The 16,682-nt window shown below is 36.3% G+C and overlaps 4 protein-coding genes across 7 annotated transcripts; 1 reads left to right on the forward strand and 3 right to left on the reverse strand.

The window, feature by feature from the left end:
- Positions 1–2,873: 2,873 nt before the first annotated feature.
- LOC111791330 (Plasma-membrane choline transporter family protein) lies at positions 2,874–5,344 on the reverse strand. 2 transcript variants are annotated; one of them, XM_023672621.2, is made up of 5 exons: positions 5,185–5,344; positions 4,700–5,026; positions 3,706–4,620; positions 3,369–3,602; positions 2,874–3,284 (listed from the first exon to the last, which is right to left on the reverse strand). In XM_023672621.2, the coding sequence occupies exons 1-5, from the start codon at positions 5,200–5,202 to the stop codon at positions 3,114–3,116; spliced, it is 1,665 nt and encodes a 554-aa protein (XP_023528389.1). In that variant the 5' UTR covers positions 5,203–5,344; the 3' UTR covers positions 2,874–3,113. The 2 variants fall into 2 exon arrangements, with proteins under 2 accessions (XP_023528389.1, XP_086978275.1); XM_087122149.1 differs by having other exon boundaries at positions 5,199–5,338.
- Positions 5,345–7,163: 1,819 nt separating this feature from the next.
- LOC111789983 (protein RETICULATA-RELATED 4, chloroplastic) lies at positions 7,164–11,808 on the reverse strand. The gene is made up of 8 exons (XM_087122150.1): positions 11,212–11,808; positions 9,821–9,889; positions 9,441–9,572; positions 9,202–9,255; positions 9,072–9,116; positions 8,653–8,792; positions 7,539–7,664; positions 7,164–7,455 (listed from the first exon to the last, which is right to left on the reverse strand). The coding sequence occupies exons 1-8, from the start codon at positions 11,725–11,727 to the stop codon at positions 7,407–7,409; spliced, it is 1,131 nt and encodes a 376-aa protein (XP_086978276.1). The 5' UTR covers positions 11,728–11,808; the 3' UTR covers positions 7,164–7,406.
- Positions 11,809–12,116: 308 nt separating this feature from the next.
- On the reverse strand, positions 12,117–12,559 carry LOC147793082 (protein TAPETUM DETERMINANT 1-like). The gene is made up of 2 exons (XM_087122002.1): positions 12,502–12,559; positions 12,117–12,427 (listed from the first exon to the last, which is right to left on the reverse strand). The coding sequence occupies exons 1-2, from the start codon at positions 12,557–12,559 to the stop codon at positions 12,117–12,119; spliced, it is 369 nt and encodes a 122-aa protein (XP_086978128.1).
- Positions 12,560–13,630: 1,071 nt separating this feature from the next.
- On the forward strand, positions 13,631–16,177 carry LOC111791883 (large ribosomal subunit protein uL1c). Of its 3 annotated transcripts, none has more exons than XM_087122151.1 (5): positions 13,631–14,002; positions 14,764–14,891; positions 15,275–15,358; positions 15,434–15,559; positions 15,649–16,177. In XM_087122151.1, the coding sequence occupies exons 2-5, from the start codon at positions 14,847–14,849 to the stop codon at positions 15,784–15,786; spliced, it is 393 nt and encodes a 130-aa protein (XP_086978277.1). In that variant the 5' UTR covers positions 13,631–14,002; positions 14,764–14,846; the 3' UTR covers positions 15,787–16,177. The 3 variants fall into 3 exon arrangements, with proteins under 3 accessions (XP_086978277.1, XP_086978278.1, XP_086978279.1); XM_087122152.1 differs by lacking the exon at positions 13,631–14,002 and adding an exon at positions 14,030–14,314; XM_087122153.1 differs by lacking the exon at positions 13,631–14,002 and adding an exon at positions 14,030–14,211.
- The last annotated feature ends 505 nt before the right edge of the window (positions 16,178–16,682 follow it).

Consider the following 16,682-nt stretch of genomic DNA (forward strand, 5'->3'; position numbering starts at 1 on the left):
TCTGTAAAATGGAACACTAGGGTTTATGTTAGTCAACGTTTTGTAAAGACGACTCTCTCGTCGTTTGTCCAATGGGAATACGACTCGTTCATTGGGTGGAGCCCTTTGGGCTTTTTGGGCCCAATGAGATCCATTGGTCGGAGAGATAACATATGGGCTTTTCACAATGGGCCCATTATCAAATTTGAGTCACCTTGCATATGGGCTTTTTGGGCCCAATGAGATCCGTTGGTTGGAGAGATAACATATGGGCTTTTCACAATGGGCTCATTATCAAATTTGAGATACCTTGTATTTGGGCTTTTTTGGGCCCAATGAGATCCGTTGGTTGGAGAGGTAACATATGGCCTTTTCACAATGGGCCCATTATCAAAGTTGAGACACCATGTATTTGGGCTTTTGGGTCCATGAGATCCGTTGGTTGGAGAGATAATATATGGGCTTTTCACATTGGGCCCATTATCACATTTGAGACACCATGTATTTGGGCTTTTGGGCCCAATGAGATCCGTGGTTGGAGAGATCATATATGGGCTTTTTCACAATGGGCCCATTATCAAATTTGAGACAACTGGTATGTGGCTACACAACTGTGGGCCAAAACTAAGCCCATAACTTCGAAGAAAGAAGTTGAGCCTCAATTAACGGGTCCTAGTTGTTCGAGGGCTCCATAGACTTCAGGGAAGACTTCATGGTGTATTTTATTCGAGGGAATGTTGTTGAAAACTGTTGGGAGGAAGTCCCACGTTGTGAGCCTGAGAACAGAATCGAGCCTCAATTAAGGAGAGACGGTTTGAGGGCTCTATAGGCTTCAAAAGAGAGTCTATGGTGTACTTTGTTTGAGGGGAGGTGTCACAACTCAAGCCCACCGCTAACAGATATTGTTATCTTTTGATTTTCCCTCTCGAGCTTTCCCTCAAGATTTTTAAAGCGCGTATACTAGGTAAGCCGTTCCTGAAACTACTGGATCCCATCGGCTTTAAACGATCAATAACAGAGGAAGTAGAAGCACCAACCAAGCTCAGAGCATGAACAAGGCTCAACCGAGCTTGAACGAGATTAGCCATATACGAACTAATCAAATTCAACAGCTGAAGCAATTTCAATGAGTGTCTAAGAAACTCATCCACTGAAGAAGCCTCGTGTTTATGAACTGGGTAGTCAATTTCCTCAAGTAACTTCGCAAAAGCTCTGTTTTGAACATGAAGCAGTTCGAAACACTTCCTGATCCATGGAAACGAGAGGATTTCCGATGTGGGTTTATTCAAATCGTTCAAAGAAACTCATATTTCAGAGAGAAATCTCTGAATCGACTCCAAGAACGCTTCCGATTCCGAAATGACCACGAACAGAGCATGAACAGAGCATGAACAGAGCATGAACAGAGCTTGAACAGAGCATGAACAGAAGCTGGGACTGTAAAACAATCACAAGGAAGAAAGCATCAACGGATATGAACACACAGCTTTTTCTGCTACCCAAACCTTTCAACGTGAGATCAAATAACGTATTCAGTTCGATAATGTTTGATTAAATGAACAAAACTTTGGTTTAAGAGTTTAATTTTTTTTTTTCTTTTTCTTTTTCTTTGAGAGTGACTTGTTGAGCATTAACGTGTTGATAAAATAGAATAAAAAATTATTAAATTACAAATTTTGGGGTTTTTTTTTTAATTAAAATTTAAACCCATGTTCAAAATTTGGAGATCAAAATAAATATTTTAAAAGATTAGGAACTAAAACAAATAGTTTTTATAGGATCAATTAAAGTTCCTTTCATAATTCTAAAAGATAACGGCGTATCAATTGCTTCTTGAAAAACTTCCGGAATAGTTGGTTGACATAAAAGGCTACTAATGATCCAAAATCGTTAGATATTGGGAAGAAAGAGTCCAAAATATTCGTGAAGATTCTTATTCTTTCATGAATAGTAGCACTGTTCGAAAGTGATATTGAGTCTCTTGTGAAGCGAGGTTGATCACTTTTGATTATGATGGATTGGGTTGGAGAATTCTTTTAGATCAATCTGAAATTTCGGGATTGGTTGGGTTATAAACTCTGGGTTAGTGACCCAAATGCCTCAAATAGGGTTTATAACCCAACCCAACTCTCTATTTTTTTTTGCTTCGGCTAGGCTAAGTCATCAAATTATTCATTTTTTAAAAATTATTTTAAAAAACTTTATTATCACATTAACAACTAATACTTCGTACAACTATACATCGGTTACAAACATCAAATATTCTTAATTTCACACCATTGATAATGCAATATCAATTTGAAGCTAAAAAACAAAGAAAAAAAAGTGCAAAACATTTGCACTTTTGAAGTTTGCTTTCCTTTAAAGCAAGTGGTGGAAAAGAAATATTCATTTCAAATCATTTTTTTTAGTAATAATTAAACCAACTTTTAATTTTGACTAAAACTTACACCTAAAATATAAAAATATGTATGTTATATCTAATATAAAAAAAACAAATAATATATATATATATATACGCACGCAATATTGTGAGATTCCACGTAGATTGGAGAGGGTATGTCAACAAGGATGCTGGACCTTGAAAGAGGTAGATTGTGAGATCGCATTAGAGAAGGGAACGAAGCATTCTTTACAAGGGTATGGAAACTTTTTCCTAAGAAACACGTAATGGACTAAAACAGACAATATCTGTCAGTAGTAGACTTGGACGACTACATATAAACACATTCATTCCAACATATATATTAAAATACGTTAGGTTTGGTTTGAAATAACTTTTTAATTACTTTTATTAATTAAACATTCAAAACGTCATTCGAAACAAACATTTAATTTAGTTTTTCGAGAATGGTTTCTTTATTCCATTACTAAATCATATCTATTCAACCAGATTGTTACAAATGGATACACTTAAATAAAATAATGGTAGGTTCAAGATGAGAGTGAAAAGTGACCCAATACAAAGGGGTGACCACTTTTTGTTATGCTTGAGAATATCCCAATTCCTACCCAAAATGCATATTTACAATTTGAAACTACGAAGCTTAGAATAGGGAGTAGCGTTTCGAAGTTACATTTCGAACGCATTTCGGGGTCGAAAATCAGTTAGCTTCGATCAGACTGACCACGTCTTACTTTGATGGGGGCATACGGGGCGTCGTCGTAACGACCTCTCGGTTCAACTTTAGTAATGTTTGACGATCTTTGATCGTACCGTCGAAGAGTTGACCCTCGGGATTTTCTGCATAACATACATAATAGCAACTCACACAAGCATGGGGCAGTGCCATTGCAATCCTTGTCTGAGGTAATTCAAAATGGAAGTGATTTAGTTCATATGAGCTAAGAAAACAGCTCTCTATTAGAAGCAAGGAAGAAGCACAAACCATTAGATATCCAACTAAGAAGCTTAGCAAGGAAATGGTAGCGGTGAAGCCACGGTGCACGGTAAACGTCCAGCTCGATATAACAATGACACAAATAGAGCCACTACAAACTCCGGTGAGGAAGCATATTGAGCTTGTTATATCCGAGTCGACGATCGGTACCATGTCATTCATCTCGAAAAGTTTCCAAGTGTCTTGTGACGCTCGCACGAAATCTCTTCCATATGAAGCTATCTGATAAGAACAGTTTTGAAACGAATCATTTCGAGTACGAAATCGACGCATTGTTTCGAAACATCCAAGTCTAATGAAAATGGGAAAAAGACACAAGCAATACCTGCACGAAAGCCCAACTATTGCCTCGTCGAAAGATCGAATTCATGACATGAAGACAGCAATGAGCACAAGAAAACATAAACTCGTCTTCCCCCTCGAGCAAATTTAGACCTCGAGCGAGGATTCGAAGAGCTTCAATGGTAGGCACAAAGAGAGAACCAAGAGAAGCACTTCCTAAGTTTCTAGTTAAAGCTCTTTGGAGACAAAATTGAGTATTGCTTTGCATTCCTCTAAGATAATACAGAGATATCACTCTACTAACAGTTATATTAGCAACATTTCTCATCACTTCAGCAGTCCAAGCCAAGCTAAGAACTAAAACGATTATAATCAAAGGGGGAAAATAAAAGTTCAATGCACCAATGACAGCCAAAATCCATATAGACATCCAAAGAAAGCCAGCCCCGAGCATCCAATACGTCGGCTGATTCAAATCGGGGAATTTCTCGACGGGTTCGAGCGATTTGATGAATACTTTTGAACAAAAGCCTATTCTCTGTGAAACCCAGCAGGCATATAAACCATTACCAATGGCAAAAACAAGAAAACAGACTCCTACACCTTCTGTGGCAGGCATTTGGAAGCAAACTAGCAGGATTCCAGCTGATAAAGACATAGCAAAAGAACACCATAGAATGAAATGAACCATGAATTTAGGCCATAACCTCACAGCCTTTTGCCAAGCAAATGCAAGACTAATACTCAACAGAGATGCAACCTCAACTTGTGGAAGGAAGTACTGAAGAACCCTTCTCTCTTTTCTCTTTATAGACTCTGATGCATATAACAGGCCATGAATTCCCTTGAAAACAAGGAACCCCACAAGCCCAACAGCCAAGATCAAGTGCAGGACAAACAGGAACAGATATAGTTTATCTGTGTATGCTTTTGAGTTCAGATTAATCACTGCAGGTTGCTGTTTGGCAACAACAAAATAAGGGCAAAAATTCAACACTAATCAAGATCAAAACAATCAAATGTGAGATGGGTTTTACCTGTGGAGTTGAAATTGAGCGAGGAACAGGGGACTGATGGTGTTGGTGGCGGTGGTGGCCGGAAGGGCCACTGGAGGAGGGCTGAGGAGAAGGAGTGGCTACTCTAACGCCGCCGTTGAGTATGATTCTCAAAGGGTTTGTTGGGTTTAATCTATGCAACATTGCGGCGTGCATATCGCCTTGATTATTGGTGTTTTTGATGTCCCTTTCCATCGCTTGCTCTGGTAGAACACCTACTCTTCCCCCTTTTTCTAGATCTTCTGGTAATTTACTCCCATTTTCCTCTCTCTCCTCTTCCTTTCTTCTCTCCATTTCCCTCTCCTCCGCCTAAAAACCACACACACAGCAAAAATTTGAAAACCCCATGAGTTTTAGCGTTCTAAATCAACAAGAAAAACCCACCAAGAAAAGAGGAACAATCAAAGAAAAGAACCCTAAACATGGAAAAAAAATTGAAAATCTCCAACAATACACTATCATCTTACTGGTTGAAAAGTACCCATCGGAGAACGGTGACGGTGGTGGCGGTGGCGGTGGCCGGAGCTGGAATTTAGGGGATTTGTTTTTGTTGTATCTTTTTGATTTTGGTGGGTGGGATGTTCCCAATTTGCCTTTTGGAATTTGCATCAGAATATGAGAATGGGAGTAGCTTCAGAAATATTTTTCAAAGCCCACGAGCTTCGTTGGCGCGTGGAATCACGGACCAATGGGAAGGACTGTCGTCATTGAATGTTCTGACTTGCGTCTTTTAAAAAAAAACTTCCGCACGTGCTGTAACAGATTAAAATTTCTGATTGGAAATGGACGGCTGAGATTGGACGTATGTATTTTTGCCACGTTGCGTTTATTTTTATATTAAAATATTGGTTACGGAATAGTTAATTAATAGCAAAAAAGTTTTGGACTTTATTGAGATTTTTTAAAAAAAATTATTTAATGCATTTAATTTCCAGTGTTTAATATTTTTTTTTCTTTTTTCTTTAACTTATTTAAAACTCTAACGGCATTGAATCTTGTTGGCCTTTTTATTCGATATTTTTTTTTCTTCTAAAAAATATTAATTTATATCGATAAATATCTTAATTGACCTTAGTATCATTTGATTTGAACATTGGTAGCTAAGCATGATGAATTAATGTGGAGATGAGGTTTAACGAGCTCAACTACGATCATAGCTCGAGAAAAGCAAGATGAAAAGTTATATAACCTAAGTGAGGTCAAAATGACAAAAACCCGAGTATATTCTCAATCAAAATGAGATGAGACTAATAGGAACAACGAACCTCCACAATCATATATGATAATGTCCACTTTGAGCATATCATACCTAAGATTTTTCTCTTAATTAGCCAATTGACTCTCTTCTCTCAAGCTTTTCTCGAGCACATTGTTGGTCCAATAAAACTCTCATTGATGTTCATTATGATTCTTCACGTTCGAGAATTCTCTTGACATGGTTAAGTTAAGATAAGGGTATGACCATATAAGCTTTCGTGGCTTTACTTTTAATTTTTTTTTAAATATCTCATACCAATAGAGAAAATGTTCCTTATTTATATATATAAAAAATTAATTTGTCAACGTCCAAACTTCAACGTAGACCACATATAAGGTAGAAAAAAGAGAAGATAGGGTTAGTGTCAAAATTGGCCCACCAAAACGGAATCCGGCAAAGTTGAATGATGTGTGTTTGAAAGTGGACCCCACAACGGTCAAAATCTTACAACTTGGATCCACCTCATCTTGTCTTATTGGTTGACGTCATCATCTAAGATTCAAAAAGGTTATATTGTGATGTGGGCAGTCTCACATTAAGCCTCATGCACCCTCTTTATGATTGGTCAGTCCTTATCCTAATTTCCCCTTTTAATTTTTTTAAATTTGTTTCTATTTTTTGTGGCATTTGTTCATAACTTTTCAATCATTGGATTGGGTTTTGATTTGAGTGACATTACAACACAATTGGAACCTAATATCAACTAATTTAGTTTTAAAATTTGTCTCATTTAACTACTTTATTTATTGATTTATTTTCATTTATTAAATTATCGTTAAATATAATTCAAATAATTAAAATCATAAAAATATCTTTTAATTATCCCAACATTCATTTTTCTTTTTTGTTAAATAACAAATAAATAAAATTTAAATTTAATCTTAGTTGCCCGCTTATTATTGATTTTCAAAAATAAATTAGTCTATATTCACGTGACAATTATTATTATTATTTTTAACCTACTTGTTTACAAACATCCAAACCAAATATGTATTAAATGAAAAGAAATCAAAAGGAATTCAAACATAAATAAATTATAAAATAAAATAGGCATTTGTTTATTAAGTGTTGTGAAGAACAAATCTACCTAATATCTTAATTATTTATTAGTGAATAGATCAAACCTACTTTATCAGGATTGTTTAGTACTTCCAAACCACATTCATGATCATAATCTATTCTAACCACTTAAATTAATACAAATTGATTAATACTTTAAAAAATAATGCATAGTACAATCAATAATGCATAAAAATGAACAATCATACACTCTTATGCTTCAGTAAAAACACACAACATTCATATATTACCATATATGCCTAAATATTTCGATAATAAAACTCGAAAAATAACCTTGAGGCATTATGTTATACTAACCTTGTTGGATAATCTCTCGAACAAGGGTGTCGTTTTTTTTTTTTTTTTCTCGCTCTACTCTCTCGTTCTTTGAATCCCGGTCCATCTTGCAAAATCGACCCACCTGGGGGAAAAAAGTTCACAGAAGTTTATCAGAATAGCTAGGAATTTGAAGAGAATGCAAGAAGGGTCATGAAGAAATCTCACATCAATGATCCCAAGAAAGTGTTGCCAGTTCGAACCGCAAAGCAGATTGCACTCAGTGCTAACTTGTGCTTATGCAGCAAAGGCTCTAGCATTCTTTGCTCTATTACTCCCGCAAGTATTTGGTACCTGAATGAACAAGAGAATCATGCTTTTTTAGTATATTCGATATTGGAGGGGTAAAATGGTATTTTCCCTCGAGTTGCGAGTTCGAGAAACTTACGTGGGTGTAATGGTCACTACATAATAGTACATAATTATCCAAGTATTTGAGGTACTTGAAAGTGAAACATCCATTTTCAGATCAATCAAACCTAAACCCACTCTTGCATAGTTTCAGGTAACAACTCAAGCCCACCACTAGCATAACAATCTTAAAACACGTCTATTAGGGAGAGGTTTCCACACCTTTATAAGAAATGTTCCGTTCCCCTCTCCAACTGATTTGGGATCTCACATTCCACCTCCCTTGGGGGCCCAACGTCCTCGCTGGCACACCGCCTAATGTCTGGCTCTAATACCATTTGTAATAGTCCAAGCCCAACGCTAGCAGATATTACTCTTTGGGGCTTTCCCTTCCGAGCTTCCCCTCAAGTTTTTAAAACGCATCTACTAGAGAGAGGTTTTCACGCCTGTATGAGAAATGTTTCGTTCCTCTCTCCAACCCATGTGGGATCTCACAATCTACCTCCCTTGGGGGCCAGCGTCCTCACTAACAATTGCCCGGTGTCTAGTTTTGGTACCATTTGTAACAGCTCAAGCCCACCGCTTCGGGCTTTCCCTCAAGGTTTTAAAACGTGCCTACTAGAAAAAGGTTTTAACACTCTTATAAGAAATGTTTCTCTCCCCTCTCTAACTGAGGTGAGATCTCACATTTCATCTAATCCTACTCCCTCTATTTATAACCAATTCCTTGGTTAAAAATTACTATGCTCTAACTACCCTAATAATATTCCTTACTACCCCAATGACTTTCCTTTTAGGTATCTCCAAACATTACCACGATGGCCACTCCTAAGAGGTGAATTTAGCTCAGCAGAATATACAAGAAATGAAGTGCAATAGCCATGGTGTTAAAAGAAACAAATATCACTCATTGAAGCGAAAAGTGCAGTACCTTAGGTTGCTAGAAACCGACATGTAAGTTCCATAGCCAATACTTGTTGCTAGTACAGGCACATCCTCTGCTTCCATGGCGTATGATTTGTCGAATAACTTTCTTACATTTATCAAGGAGTTCGTTATGCCTGTACCCACCTGAAATACAGAGTCAATGAGGCCTACGTTTCCATCTACGCATCGATAAGTCGAGCAATGTTTTCAATATGAATGGAACACCAAGTAACTTCATTTGATTTCTTGTGAACTAGCTCAGAAGAGTAGAAAAGCAACCGTGAATCTCGATCCTACTATACTATCAGAGACCTATATTGATCTATACACCAAATTATGACAATATTGTGTATGCTTATGAGGCAAAAGAATTGCTTAAACCAAGCCAAAGGCAGACAAAAGTGGGGGAAACAACAGGCTTACCACCGATGCACCACTCCCTACAGCAAATAACTTGGCCCCATTACGCTGCAAATGAACATATGAAATCACATCGAGTAAAAGTAAACATTCAAATAGCTCAATAAATTCAGCTCAAACACACAAGACATACCACCACAGCACCAACCCTTTGGAGAAACGAATACGAGGTACCTGCAAAAGCCACCTGCAGAACGAGAATTTCATTTGGGAATTTCATCGAACACCTAGTGTTCATTGCGATTCTTGGAAACTCAATGAAGAATTGAAATAATAGAAAGTATTGACATGATCCTATTGATATTGAGGCAGGAGAATGGTGTATACAAGTGAAAATTTTGGAAATTTGTTTGGGATTCAGGGGACAGATACCTGGAAGGCGTTTTCAGGGCAGCCATAGAAGAGCTTGGTGAGAAGTCCAGCACTGATTGCTAGAGGAGGTTTGAGAGAGACGGTGGGAGCTGGAAGCCAAACAAGCATGAAATCTGCCACAATGGCCATGATCTGTTCTTCATTCAAGAAAAAAAAAAAAAAAAAAAAAAAAAAAACACACAAACTTGGTAATTATTTCATATTTCTAAATATAAACATCCAAAAAAAAAAAATACTATATTTTAATATTAAAAATAAAAATATATTGAAATATATATCGGAAAAGTTCTCTAATTAATAAAAAAAAATTACTTTTTAACATTAAAAAAAAAAAAAAAAAAGTTATTAAAAGGTTGGAAGGTTAAAATGAGGGCACATACCACGTCAGCACAAACAAAATCCAGCTCCTTGCTAAAGTTTTCCTTGCGTTTCTCCAGCTCTGCAGCAGTCTTCACAAAACACAGCCATATTAGTTTTGACATATTACAATTTTAAATTTTAAATTTTATGAATTGAAAGTGAAATTTTTTAATCCTAATTTTAGGGGTCTTCGTACAATTCCATAACCCGATCAACTCAAACTAGGTTGGATTGGGTTGAACTTTTGGATATTCAAAAATTTATGTGGATATTTTTTACCCGACTAATTCGACCCATTTAAAGATAGGGTTACAACCCAACTAACCGTACCTTCCTTTTAAAATTTACCTTCCTTTTAAAATTTATTATAAAAATTAAAAATATTTGACGTATGTACATGACATTAGTGAAACTTTATGACTTTTGAATATTTGATGTTCGAGTTTATGAAATTTTAGTTATTAGTGTTATAATGATAATTAGAATTTTTAATTTAAAAAAAAAATTTCAACCACTCAACTAAACTTAACATGAGGGTTGAGTTTGGTTGGGTTGTAAACTCTATTCAAGTTGCTTGGGTCATCAAAACCCAATTAACTCAAAATTTCGAGTTGATTGAAAAAAATTCACCCAATCCAATTCAATCGAGCTCAACCTAACTAATCCGAAAATTTGATTTGGTAAAAAACATAATAACAAAATAAAAAAAAATTAAAAAATTAAAAAAAATCCCAACCCAATTTATGTTCTAGTTGAGAATTAAATTTGAATGAATTATAAAATTAAAATGAAATCCATGCTTATAATTAGCCACAAAAACACACACATATATATATATAATTAAATTACAATTTATTAACTTTCAAATTTATATTTGATTGGTGCTAAAAATTTTAAAAATATTTTAACTTTTCATTTTCTATCTAATAGACATTAATAAAGTAAAAAAAAAATTAAAATTAATTCATCAGTGTATATGTAATTAAATTTTTTTAAAAGATATTGAATAAATCAATGACCTAATTGAAATTTTGGTCTTAAAATGTTTATTAAACATAAAATTAAAAATTTAAAAAATTAAAAAATTATTAAAAATATTTTTAAATTTAGAGATCCAATAATAGAAACTAAATAAATCACATCTTTCATTATCACATTAAATAACTCAATTCTAGACAATTTATAATTATTTTTCAATCATCAAACATTTGTTTGTTTTGAAATGACATAACTTCGAGATTAAAATAATATTTTTCTCTCGAATTAAATTAGTTAAATTAAATATTAAAAAAAAAAGTGCAAAATTGAAAGAAATGTGGATGAATTTTGTAATTTTAAATTTTAAATAAATATGATAATTAAGATAGAAAAATATGAGTGAAGGGGCATTTGAAAAAGAGGAGAAAAAGACCTTTGTGAAAATTCCAACGCCACATTCCATGGCCATCTTAGCCAAGAACAAGTCGTCCGCCAGAAGCCGTTCTTTAAATCCGCCGAACTGCATCAACCACCGCAACACCGCCGATTTCTCCATCTCCAAGAATCTCTCCACGATCACCGCCGGTACTCTCCCCGCCGCAATCGCCGCCGCCAGATCCTTCGGCAAACTCTCTGTCGACCTCCCGGCCTCCGCTAGCACCGCAATCGCCTCCGCTCTGTTCTTCTCCCGATCCTCCTCCTCTCCTCCTTCGTGTCCGTCGCCGCCTCCACCACCGCCGCCGCCTCCGTCATGTCCTCCAGGGGGAATTCCACCGGATGAAGCGAATGCGACGGAGATTCCGAGGCTTCGGCGACGGCGGGGAGAGTGGAAGCGGAGAGATGGAGCAGTGCAGGTTCGGCAGGTGAGAATGTAAGTAAAATTCAGCGGAGGTGAACGGCGGAGAAACGGCGACGGTGTGGAGAGATTAGTGAAATTTCGGATCGCCATTTCTTCGCCGGAAGAATCTTCACACAGAGAGAGAGAGAGAGAGAGAGAGATTGGGATATGAAAAGGCTCTCTGTTTGTTGTGGCTGAGAAAGTGCTGAAATAAACAGAGAGATTGAAACTCACTCATAAGTTCAATTCTTTCATACATTTCCATAATTAAATAATAAAAATTCCAATTCTTACATTTTTTTTCTTATTTAATTTTTTTTTAATTTATTCCATTACTTTTCAATTATTAAATATCTTTACCATTATTAATTATATATTTATTTAATATCGATAAAAATTGACGTATTCGAACTATTATTTATTCTTTATAGTAAAAATTTAGACGAATGAAATTAACAGATACACGAAAATAAAAGAAGGAAGGAGAGAACGAGAAAGATTTAAGAACAAACAACTTGGGAGGAGATCAGGTTGAACTTGAATTTAGGGTCTCGTGCATAAGTGAAGTTGATAGGATTGAAATTGAAAATTGGGCGACCGTTGTTAACCAAACACTCGGTGTCGGAAATAGCTAAGATGGAAGGATCGATGCTTTCAATGGTTTGAAATCCTCTGCAATCTAATTTCACGTTGGACTGAGAACATATACAGTTGTTGCTGATTGTCACGTTCCATTGTGTCATTCCATGGATCTGAAAACCAGTCCTCGTTTGATTGATTTGTATGTTGTTCAATTCACATTGGCAATTTCCTGAAACGGTATGAACTCGATTAATTAAAATTTTATGAAAATTATAAAATGGAGTTGAAATTTTATAATTATACCTGTGGAAAGGAGAGAGAGAAAGAGAAGAGGTGTGAGAAACTTGAGGAAGATGGCCATTGTGCTTGCTTTTGTGTTGGGGATGAAAAAGGATAATTTTAATTAACTACGTCTTTTCTTTCTTTTTATGATTGGTCGACGGTTGTATAATTGGTTAGTTTATTTCCTTTTATGACTTTGAACTCAAAACTCGAATAAAGTACGCTATAGAGCTTTCCCTGAGGCCTATAGATCCCTCGAACAACCTCACCTTAATCGAGGCTCGAACCCTTTTTTTCGAGTTTTCGAACAAACTACACCCTTTGTTCGACACTTGACTTAGTTCAGGGCATGACTCTGATACCATGTTAGGAATCATAGGTATGCACAATGATATGATATCCACTTTGAGCTTAAGCTCTCATGACTTTGCTATAAAGCCTCCCTTGAAGCCTATAGAGCCCTCGAACAACCTCACCTTAATCGTAGCTCGACTCATTTTTTAGAGTTTTCAAACAAACTACACTTTTTGTTCGACACTTAAGTCACTTTTGACTATATTTTCGAGGTTCACATTTGAGGATTTTATTGATATGGCTAAGTTTAGGGCATGACTCTGATACCATGTTAGGAATCACGAGTCTACGCAATGGTATGATATCCACTTTGAACATAATCTTTTATGGCTTTGCTTTGGACTTCACAAAACGCCATGTTCCAATCGAGATAGTATTCTTTTTATAAACTCATAATAACTAAAAATGTAATTTATGTTTCTCCTACCATATTATTTATTTTTCTTTAACGGCTTATTAAATTTTAATTCAAACTCTTTTTAACAAATAATTTTAATTCCCTAAAATTGCTGAAAAAAAAAAGAAAAAAAAGAAAAGCCAAACAGATACCAAATAACAAATCACGACACGACAACATTCCACGTCGTCAACTTCGAGAGACCGTGGCCACACACGTGTCATTCGGAAGAGATCATCACCACATGTACACTTGTCTTATCAGTGAAAAAATAATTTTTTTTTTCTAAATTTTAAAGAACATTTATGCCAAATAAACAATAATGCATTAAAAAATAATTAATTGAAAAAAAATAAAATAAATTTATCTCAAGAAAAAATGTTTTTATTTTTTTTATTTTTATAATCTTTTTTATCAGTAGAAGAAGAACTTTGCAACCTCACTCTCCATCAATGGCGGCCTGTAATTCCGCTTCTCCTTCTTCCCTAATGTTCACTTTCTTCTGTACACCACTAAGATCTCATCTCTTTCAAGGGAATACTCCGATATTCCACCATCAAATCCTTCTCCTCCTGCCATTTTCTTTGCAGTCCTAGGAGATCAGGTGATTGGGTATTGCTTAATTTTCCGAGACGAGCGAGGCACCATGTGATCGTCGCTGCTCTCGCCGCCGCCGTCAGTGTCGCCGAGGTGGACGCCGAGGAAAACGAGGGGGTCGTTGCGCCTAAACCTAAGAAGGGAAAAGCCGCGTTGCCCCTTGAAAGAGATAGAGTATGTTCCAAACTCTTGTAATGTTTGATTTCGGTGTGATGATTGGATTGGGGATTGTGGATTGGGGATTGTGGATTGTGTTCTGTTTCATGGTTGTGCTTGGATGGGATTGTTTTCAAGCTTAGAAATGGAGGAATTTATTGTGTGATATGTCAGAGGAGATCCAGGAGATTCTTGGAAATTCAAAAACCGAGGGAAAACAAAAAGGAGTATGACCTCCAAACAGCAATATCTCTGATCCCTTTACTGTTAAGAGAAGTTATAAAGAATGTGCATATCATGAGGTTACTTTATTTGAATGCTCTTATACAGGTAAGTGTAGATATGTTCTAATGATCATTTCTGAAAGTCGTTCTTAAAAATAATTCTGAAAATAGTTAGCTTAGTTAGACAAGCCCAAGCCATCTCGATTGCAACCAACAAACTTTCTTGAGTTATCTTCATGTTGAACTTTAATGGAACAATCAAGCTGACCGCTAGCAGATATTTTCCACACCCTTGTAAGGAATGTTTCATTCTCCTCTCCAGCCGACGTGGGATCTCACATTTATTTAAGCAATAGAGATTCTACCATAATTTGAAGTTTGCACCGTCTAGTTGAGGTCCATGGATCTAGAATAGGGTAAAGTCCAGTCTTGTGCCACTTCGATCTTGGTCGAACCAAATCGTTGGTTCTTATGCATCTAGATTCCTTTTTTCTTGAGTGGTTAAGGACTTTACTGTTTAGGGTGAAATCCTAAAAAGTTGAAATGAACATACAGGTGAGAAATTTGATGAAGCAAAGAATGCTGGAGCTGATTTGGTTGGTGGGGAGGACTTAATAGAACAGCTAAAAGGAGGATTTATGAACTTTGACCAATTGATTGCTTCACCAGACATGATGCCTAAGGTATTACTCTGACTGCATTGCTTCAATTGTTCTTTCATTTATCTTTTGAGATTTTTATAACTTTCACTTCTTCTAAACAAGCTGCATTACTTTACAAGATGAACTAGCTGGTTAGGATTATATTGATGATCGATCCTGCTTATGTAACGCAGAAAGAAATAACGAGTAAGAGACGTAAATACAAACAGGTTTATCAATTCGCTTTTTGGTCATAGATATACTTCCTTGATTTTGTTAATCATGCTTGTCTTCTGGCTGTATCGGTCCATTTTCTGATCATGCTTGCCTTCTGGTCTTGTCTATTTATCGTAAATGCCCCGAGTATTACCAAGAGTAAGATGATATAGTTGATTTCATATTTGAGTCTTCTTTCCTCATTTCAGGTTGCTAGCCTCGGGAAGCTCCTAGAGCCTCGAGGACTCATGCCGAATCCAAAAGACGGTACTGTATCAACCAATTTGCCTCAGGTATCGATGATCGTTTTTCTATACCTGCATTGCATCCAGATTTTATATCTATCCATTGGGCAACCTTGATTTCAGGCAATAGCAGAATTCAAGCAGGGGAAAGTTGAGTACAGAGCAGATAAAACTGGTATAGTTCAATTACCATTTGGAAAACCCGACTTCAGCAAAGAGGACCTTCTTATAAACTTGCTGGCTGCCATAGTATGTTCTTCACTTCTCTCTTTAGCTGTTAGTCTCTAAAGACACATCTCCAACGTTTTTGATAAGTCATTTTCTTCGAACTCTGACAGAAATCAGTAGAAACCGATAAGCCATCAGGTGCAAAAGGTGTATACTGGAAAAGCGCTCACATATGCTCGTCGATGGGGCCTTCAATTCGGTTAAATATAAGGGAGATGTTAGATTTCGAACTTCTCTCGAGCGCTTGACGAATAACAGACCTGTACTGTTCTTATGTTTGTTGAATATCCACTGGAAGATAATGGTGCCCATATGTGAGCAACATTGAAAAGAGGATGATAGAAGAAGCTATGAAGAAGAGTAAGGAGATATCCGATAGTTATTGCCTACACAGAAACAAGCATACTGCATAGTTTTCTCTACCGACTCACTTTGTATTAATGGTGTTAGGTTCTTATGGATCTACCACGCTTTGATTGACCTCTTGCCAAGGGGAAAAAAAAATGATAAATGTACTCAACTGTATTGACCAGCTGCTGCTCTTTAATTTGGGACATGTTGAAAGTGGTTGGTTCTTGTGGGTTCGTCGCAAAGGAGCGTTTGGTACGCAAATACGTTCTGTTGATTTAACTTTCACAATTTGTGCATATTATGTTTTGATATGTAAATATGTATGACATGTTTTAAAATCTTAAAAGGAACCCCAAAAGGGGTAGTCCAAAGAGGATAATATCTACCAGCTGTGAGTTTAAACTGTTACAAATAGTATTAGAGTCAGACAATGAGCAATGTGTCAGCGATGATGTTAGACTTCAAAAGGGTAAATTGTGAGATCCCACATTGGTTAGAGAGGAGAACGAAACACTTCTTAGAAGGGTGTGAAAATCTCTCCTCAGTAGACACGTTTAAAACCTGGAGTGGGGAGTGAAAGCCAAGACAGAAAAACCTAAAAAAGATAATATCGGATAGTTTGGAGCATATGAAACTTTCTTTCTTGCACTTCAAGCTTCTCCTAGCAATTTTACTCTCAAACAGCAATCTCTGTGTTGTCGAGCTTCCTATGATAGAAGACGATATGATAGAAGACGATTTAATAGAAATGTATTTTGAAGATGTGATTCATATTTGTTGATAATTCTAAATC

This window comes from Cucurbita pepo, chromosome 3 (genome assembly GCF_057944985.1).
Source record: "Cucurbita pepo subsp. pepo isolate OVF chromosome 3, ASM5794498v1, whole genome shotgun sequence".
NCBI classification, from domain to species: Eukaryota; Viridiplantae; Streptophyta; class Magnoliopsida; order Cucurbitales; family Cucurbitaceae; genus Cucurbita; species Cucurbita pepo.

What these genes read in the sequence shown, in the direction of transcription:
- LOC111791330 (XM_023672621.2), bottom strand. An exon ending in ATAGTTGGGCTTTCGTGCAG is followed by an intron (nt 3,603 to 3,705) that starts GTATTGCTTGTG and finishes TGTTCTTATCAG; the next exon opens with ATAGCTTCATATGGAAGAGA. An exon ending in TCTTAGTTGGATATCTAATG is followed by an intron (nt 3,285 to 3,368) that starts GTTTGTGCTTCT and finishes GAATTACCTCAG; the next exon opens with ACAAGGATTGCAATGGCACT.
- LOC111789983 (XM_087122150.1), bottom strand. Translation starts at nt 11,727, where the DNA reads ATGGCGATCCGAAATTTCACTAATCTCTCCACACCGTCGCCGTTTCTC. An exon ending in ATTTTGTTTGTGCTGACGTG is followed by an intron (nt 9,573 to 9,820) that starts GTATGTGCCCTC and finishes AATGAAGAACAG; the next exon opens with ATCATGGCCATTGTGGCAGA. An exon ending in AAAGGGTTGGTGCTGTGGTG is followed by an intron (nt 9,117 to 9,201) that starts GTATGTCTTGTG and finishes GTTCATTTGCAG; the next exon opens with CGTAATGGGGCCAAGTTATT.
- LOC147793082 (XM_087122002.1), bottom strand. Translation starts at nt 12,559, where the DNA reads ATGGCCATCTTCCTCAAGTTTCTCACACCTCTTCTCTTTCTCTCTCTC. An exon ending in TCTCTCTCTCCTTTCCACAG is followed by an intron (nt 12,428 to 12,501) that starts GTATAATTATAA and finishes ATACCGTTTCAG; the next exon opens with GAAATTGCCAATGTGAATTG.
- LOC111791883 (XM_087122151.1), top strand. Translation starts at nt 14,847, where the DNA reads ATGAACTTTGACCAATTGATTGCTTCACCAGACATGATGCCTAAG. An exon ending in CACCAGACATGATGCCTAAG is followed by an intron (nt 14,892 to 15,274) that starts GTATTACTCTGA and finishes TCCTCATTTCAG; the next exon opens with GTTGCTAGCCTCGGGAAGCT. An exon ending in TATCAACCAATTTGCCTCAG is followed by an intron (nt 15,359 to 15,433) that starts GTATCGATGATC and finishes CCTTGATTTCAG; the next exon opens with GCAATAGCAGAATTCAAGCA.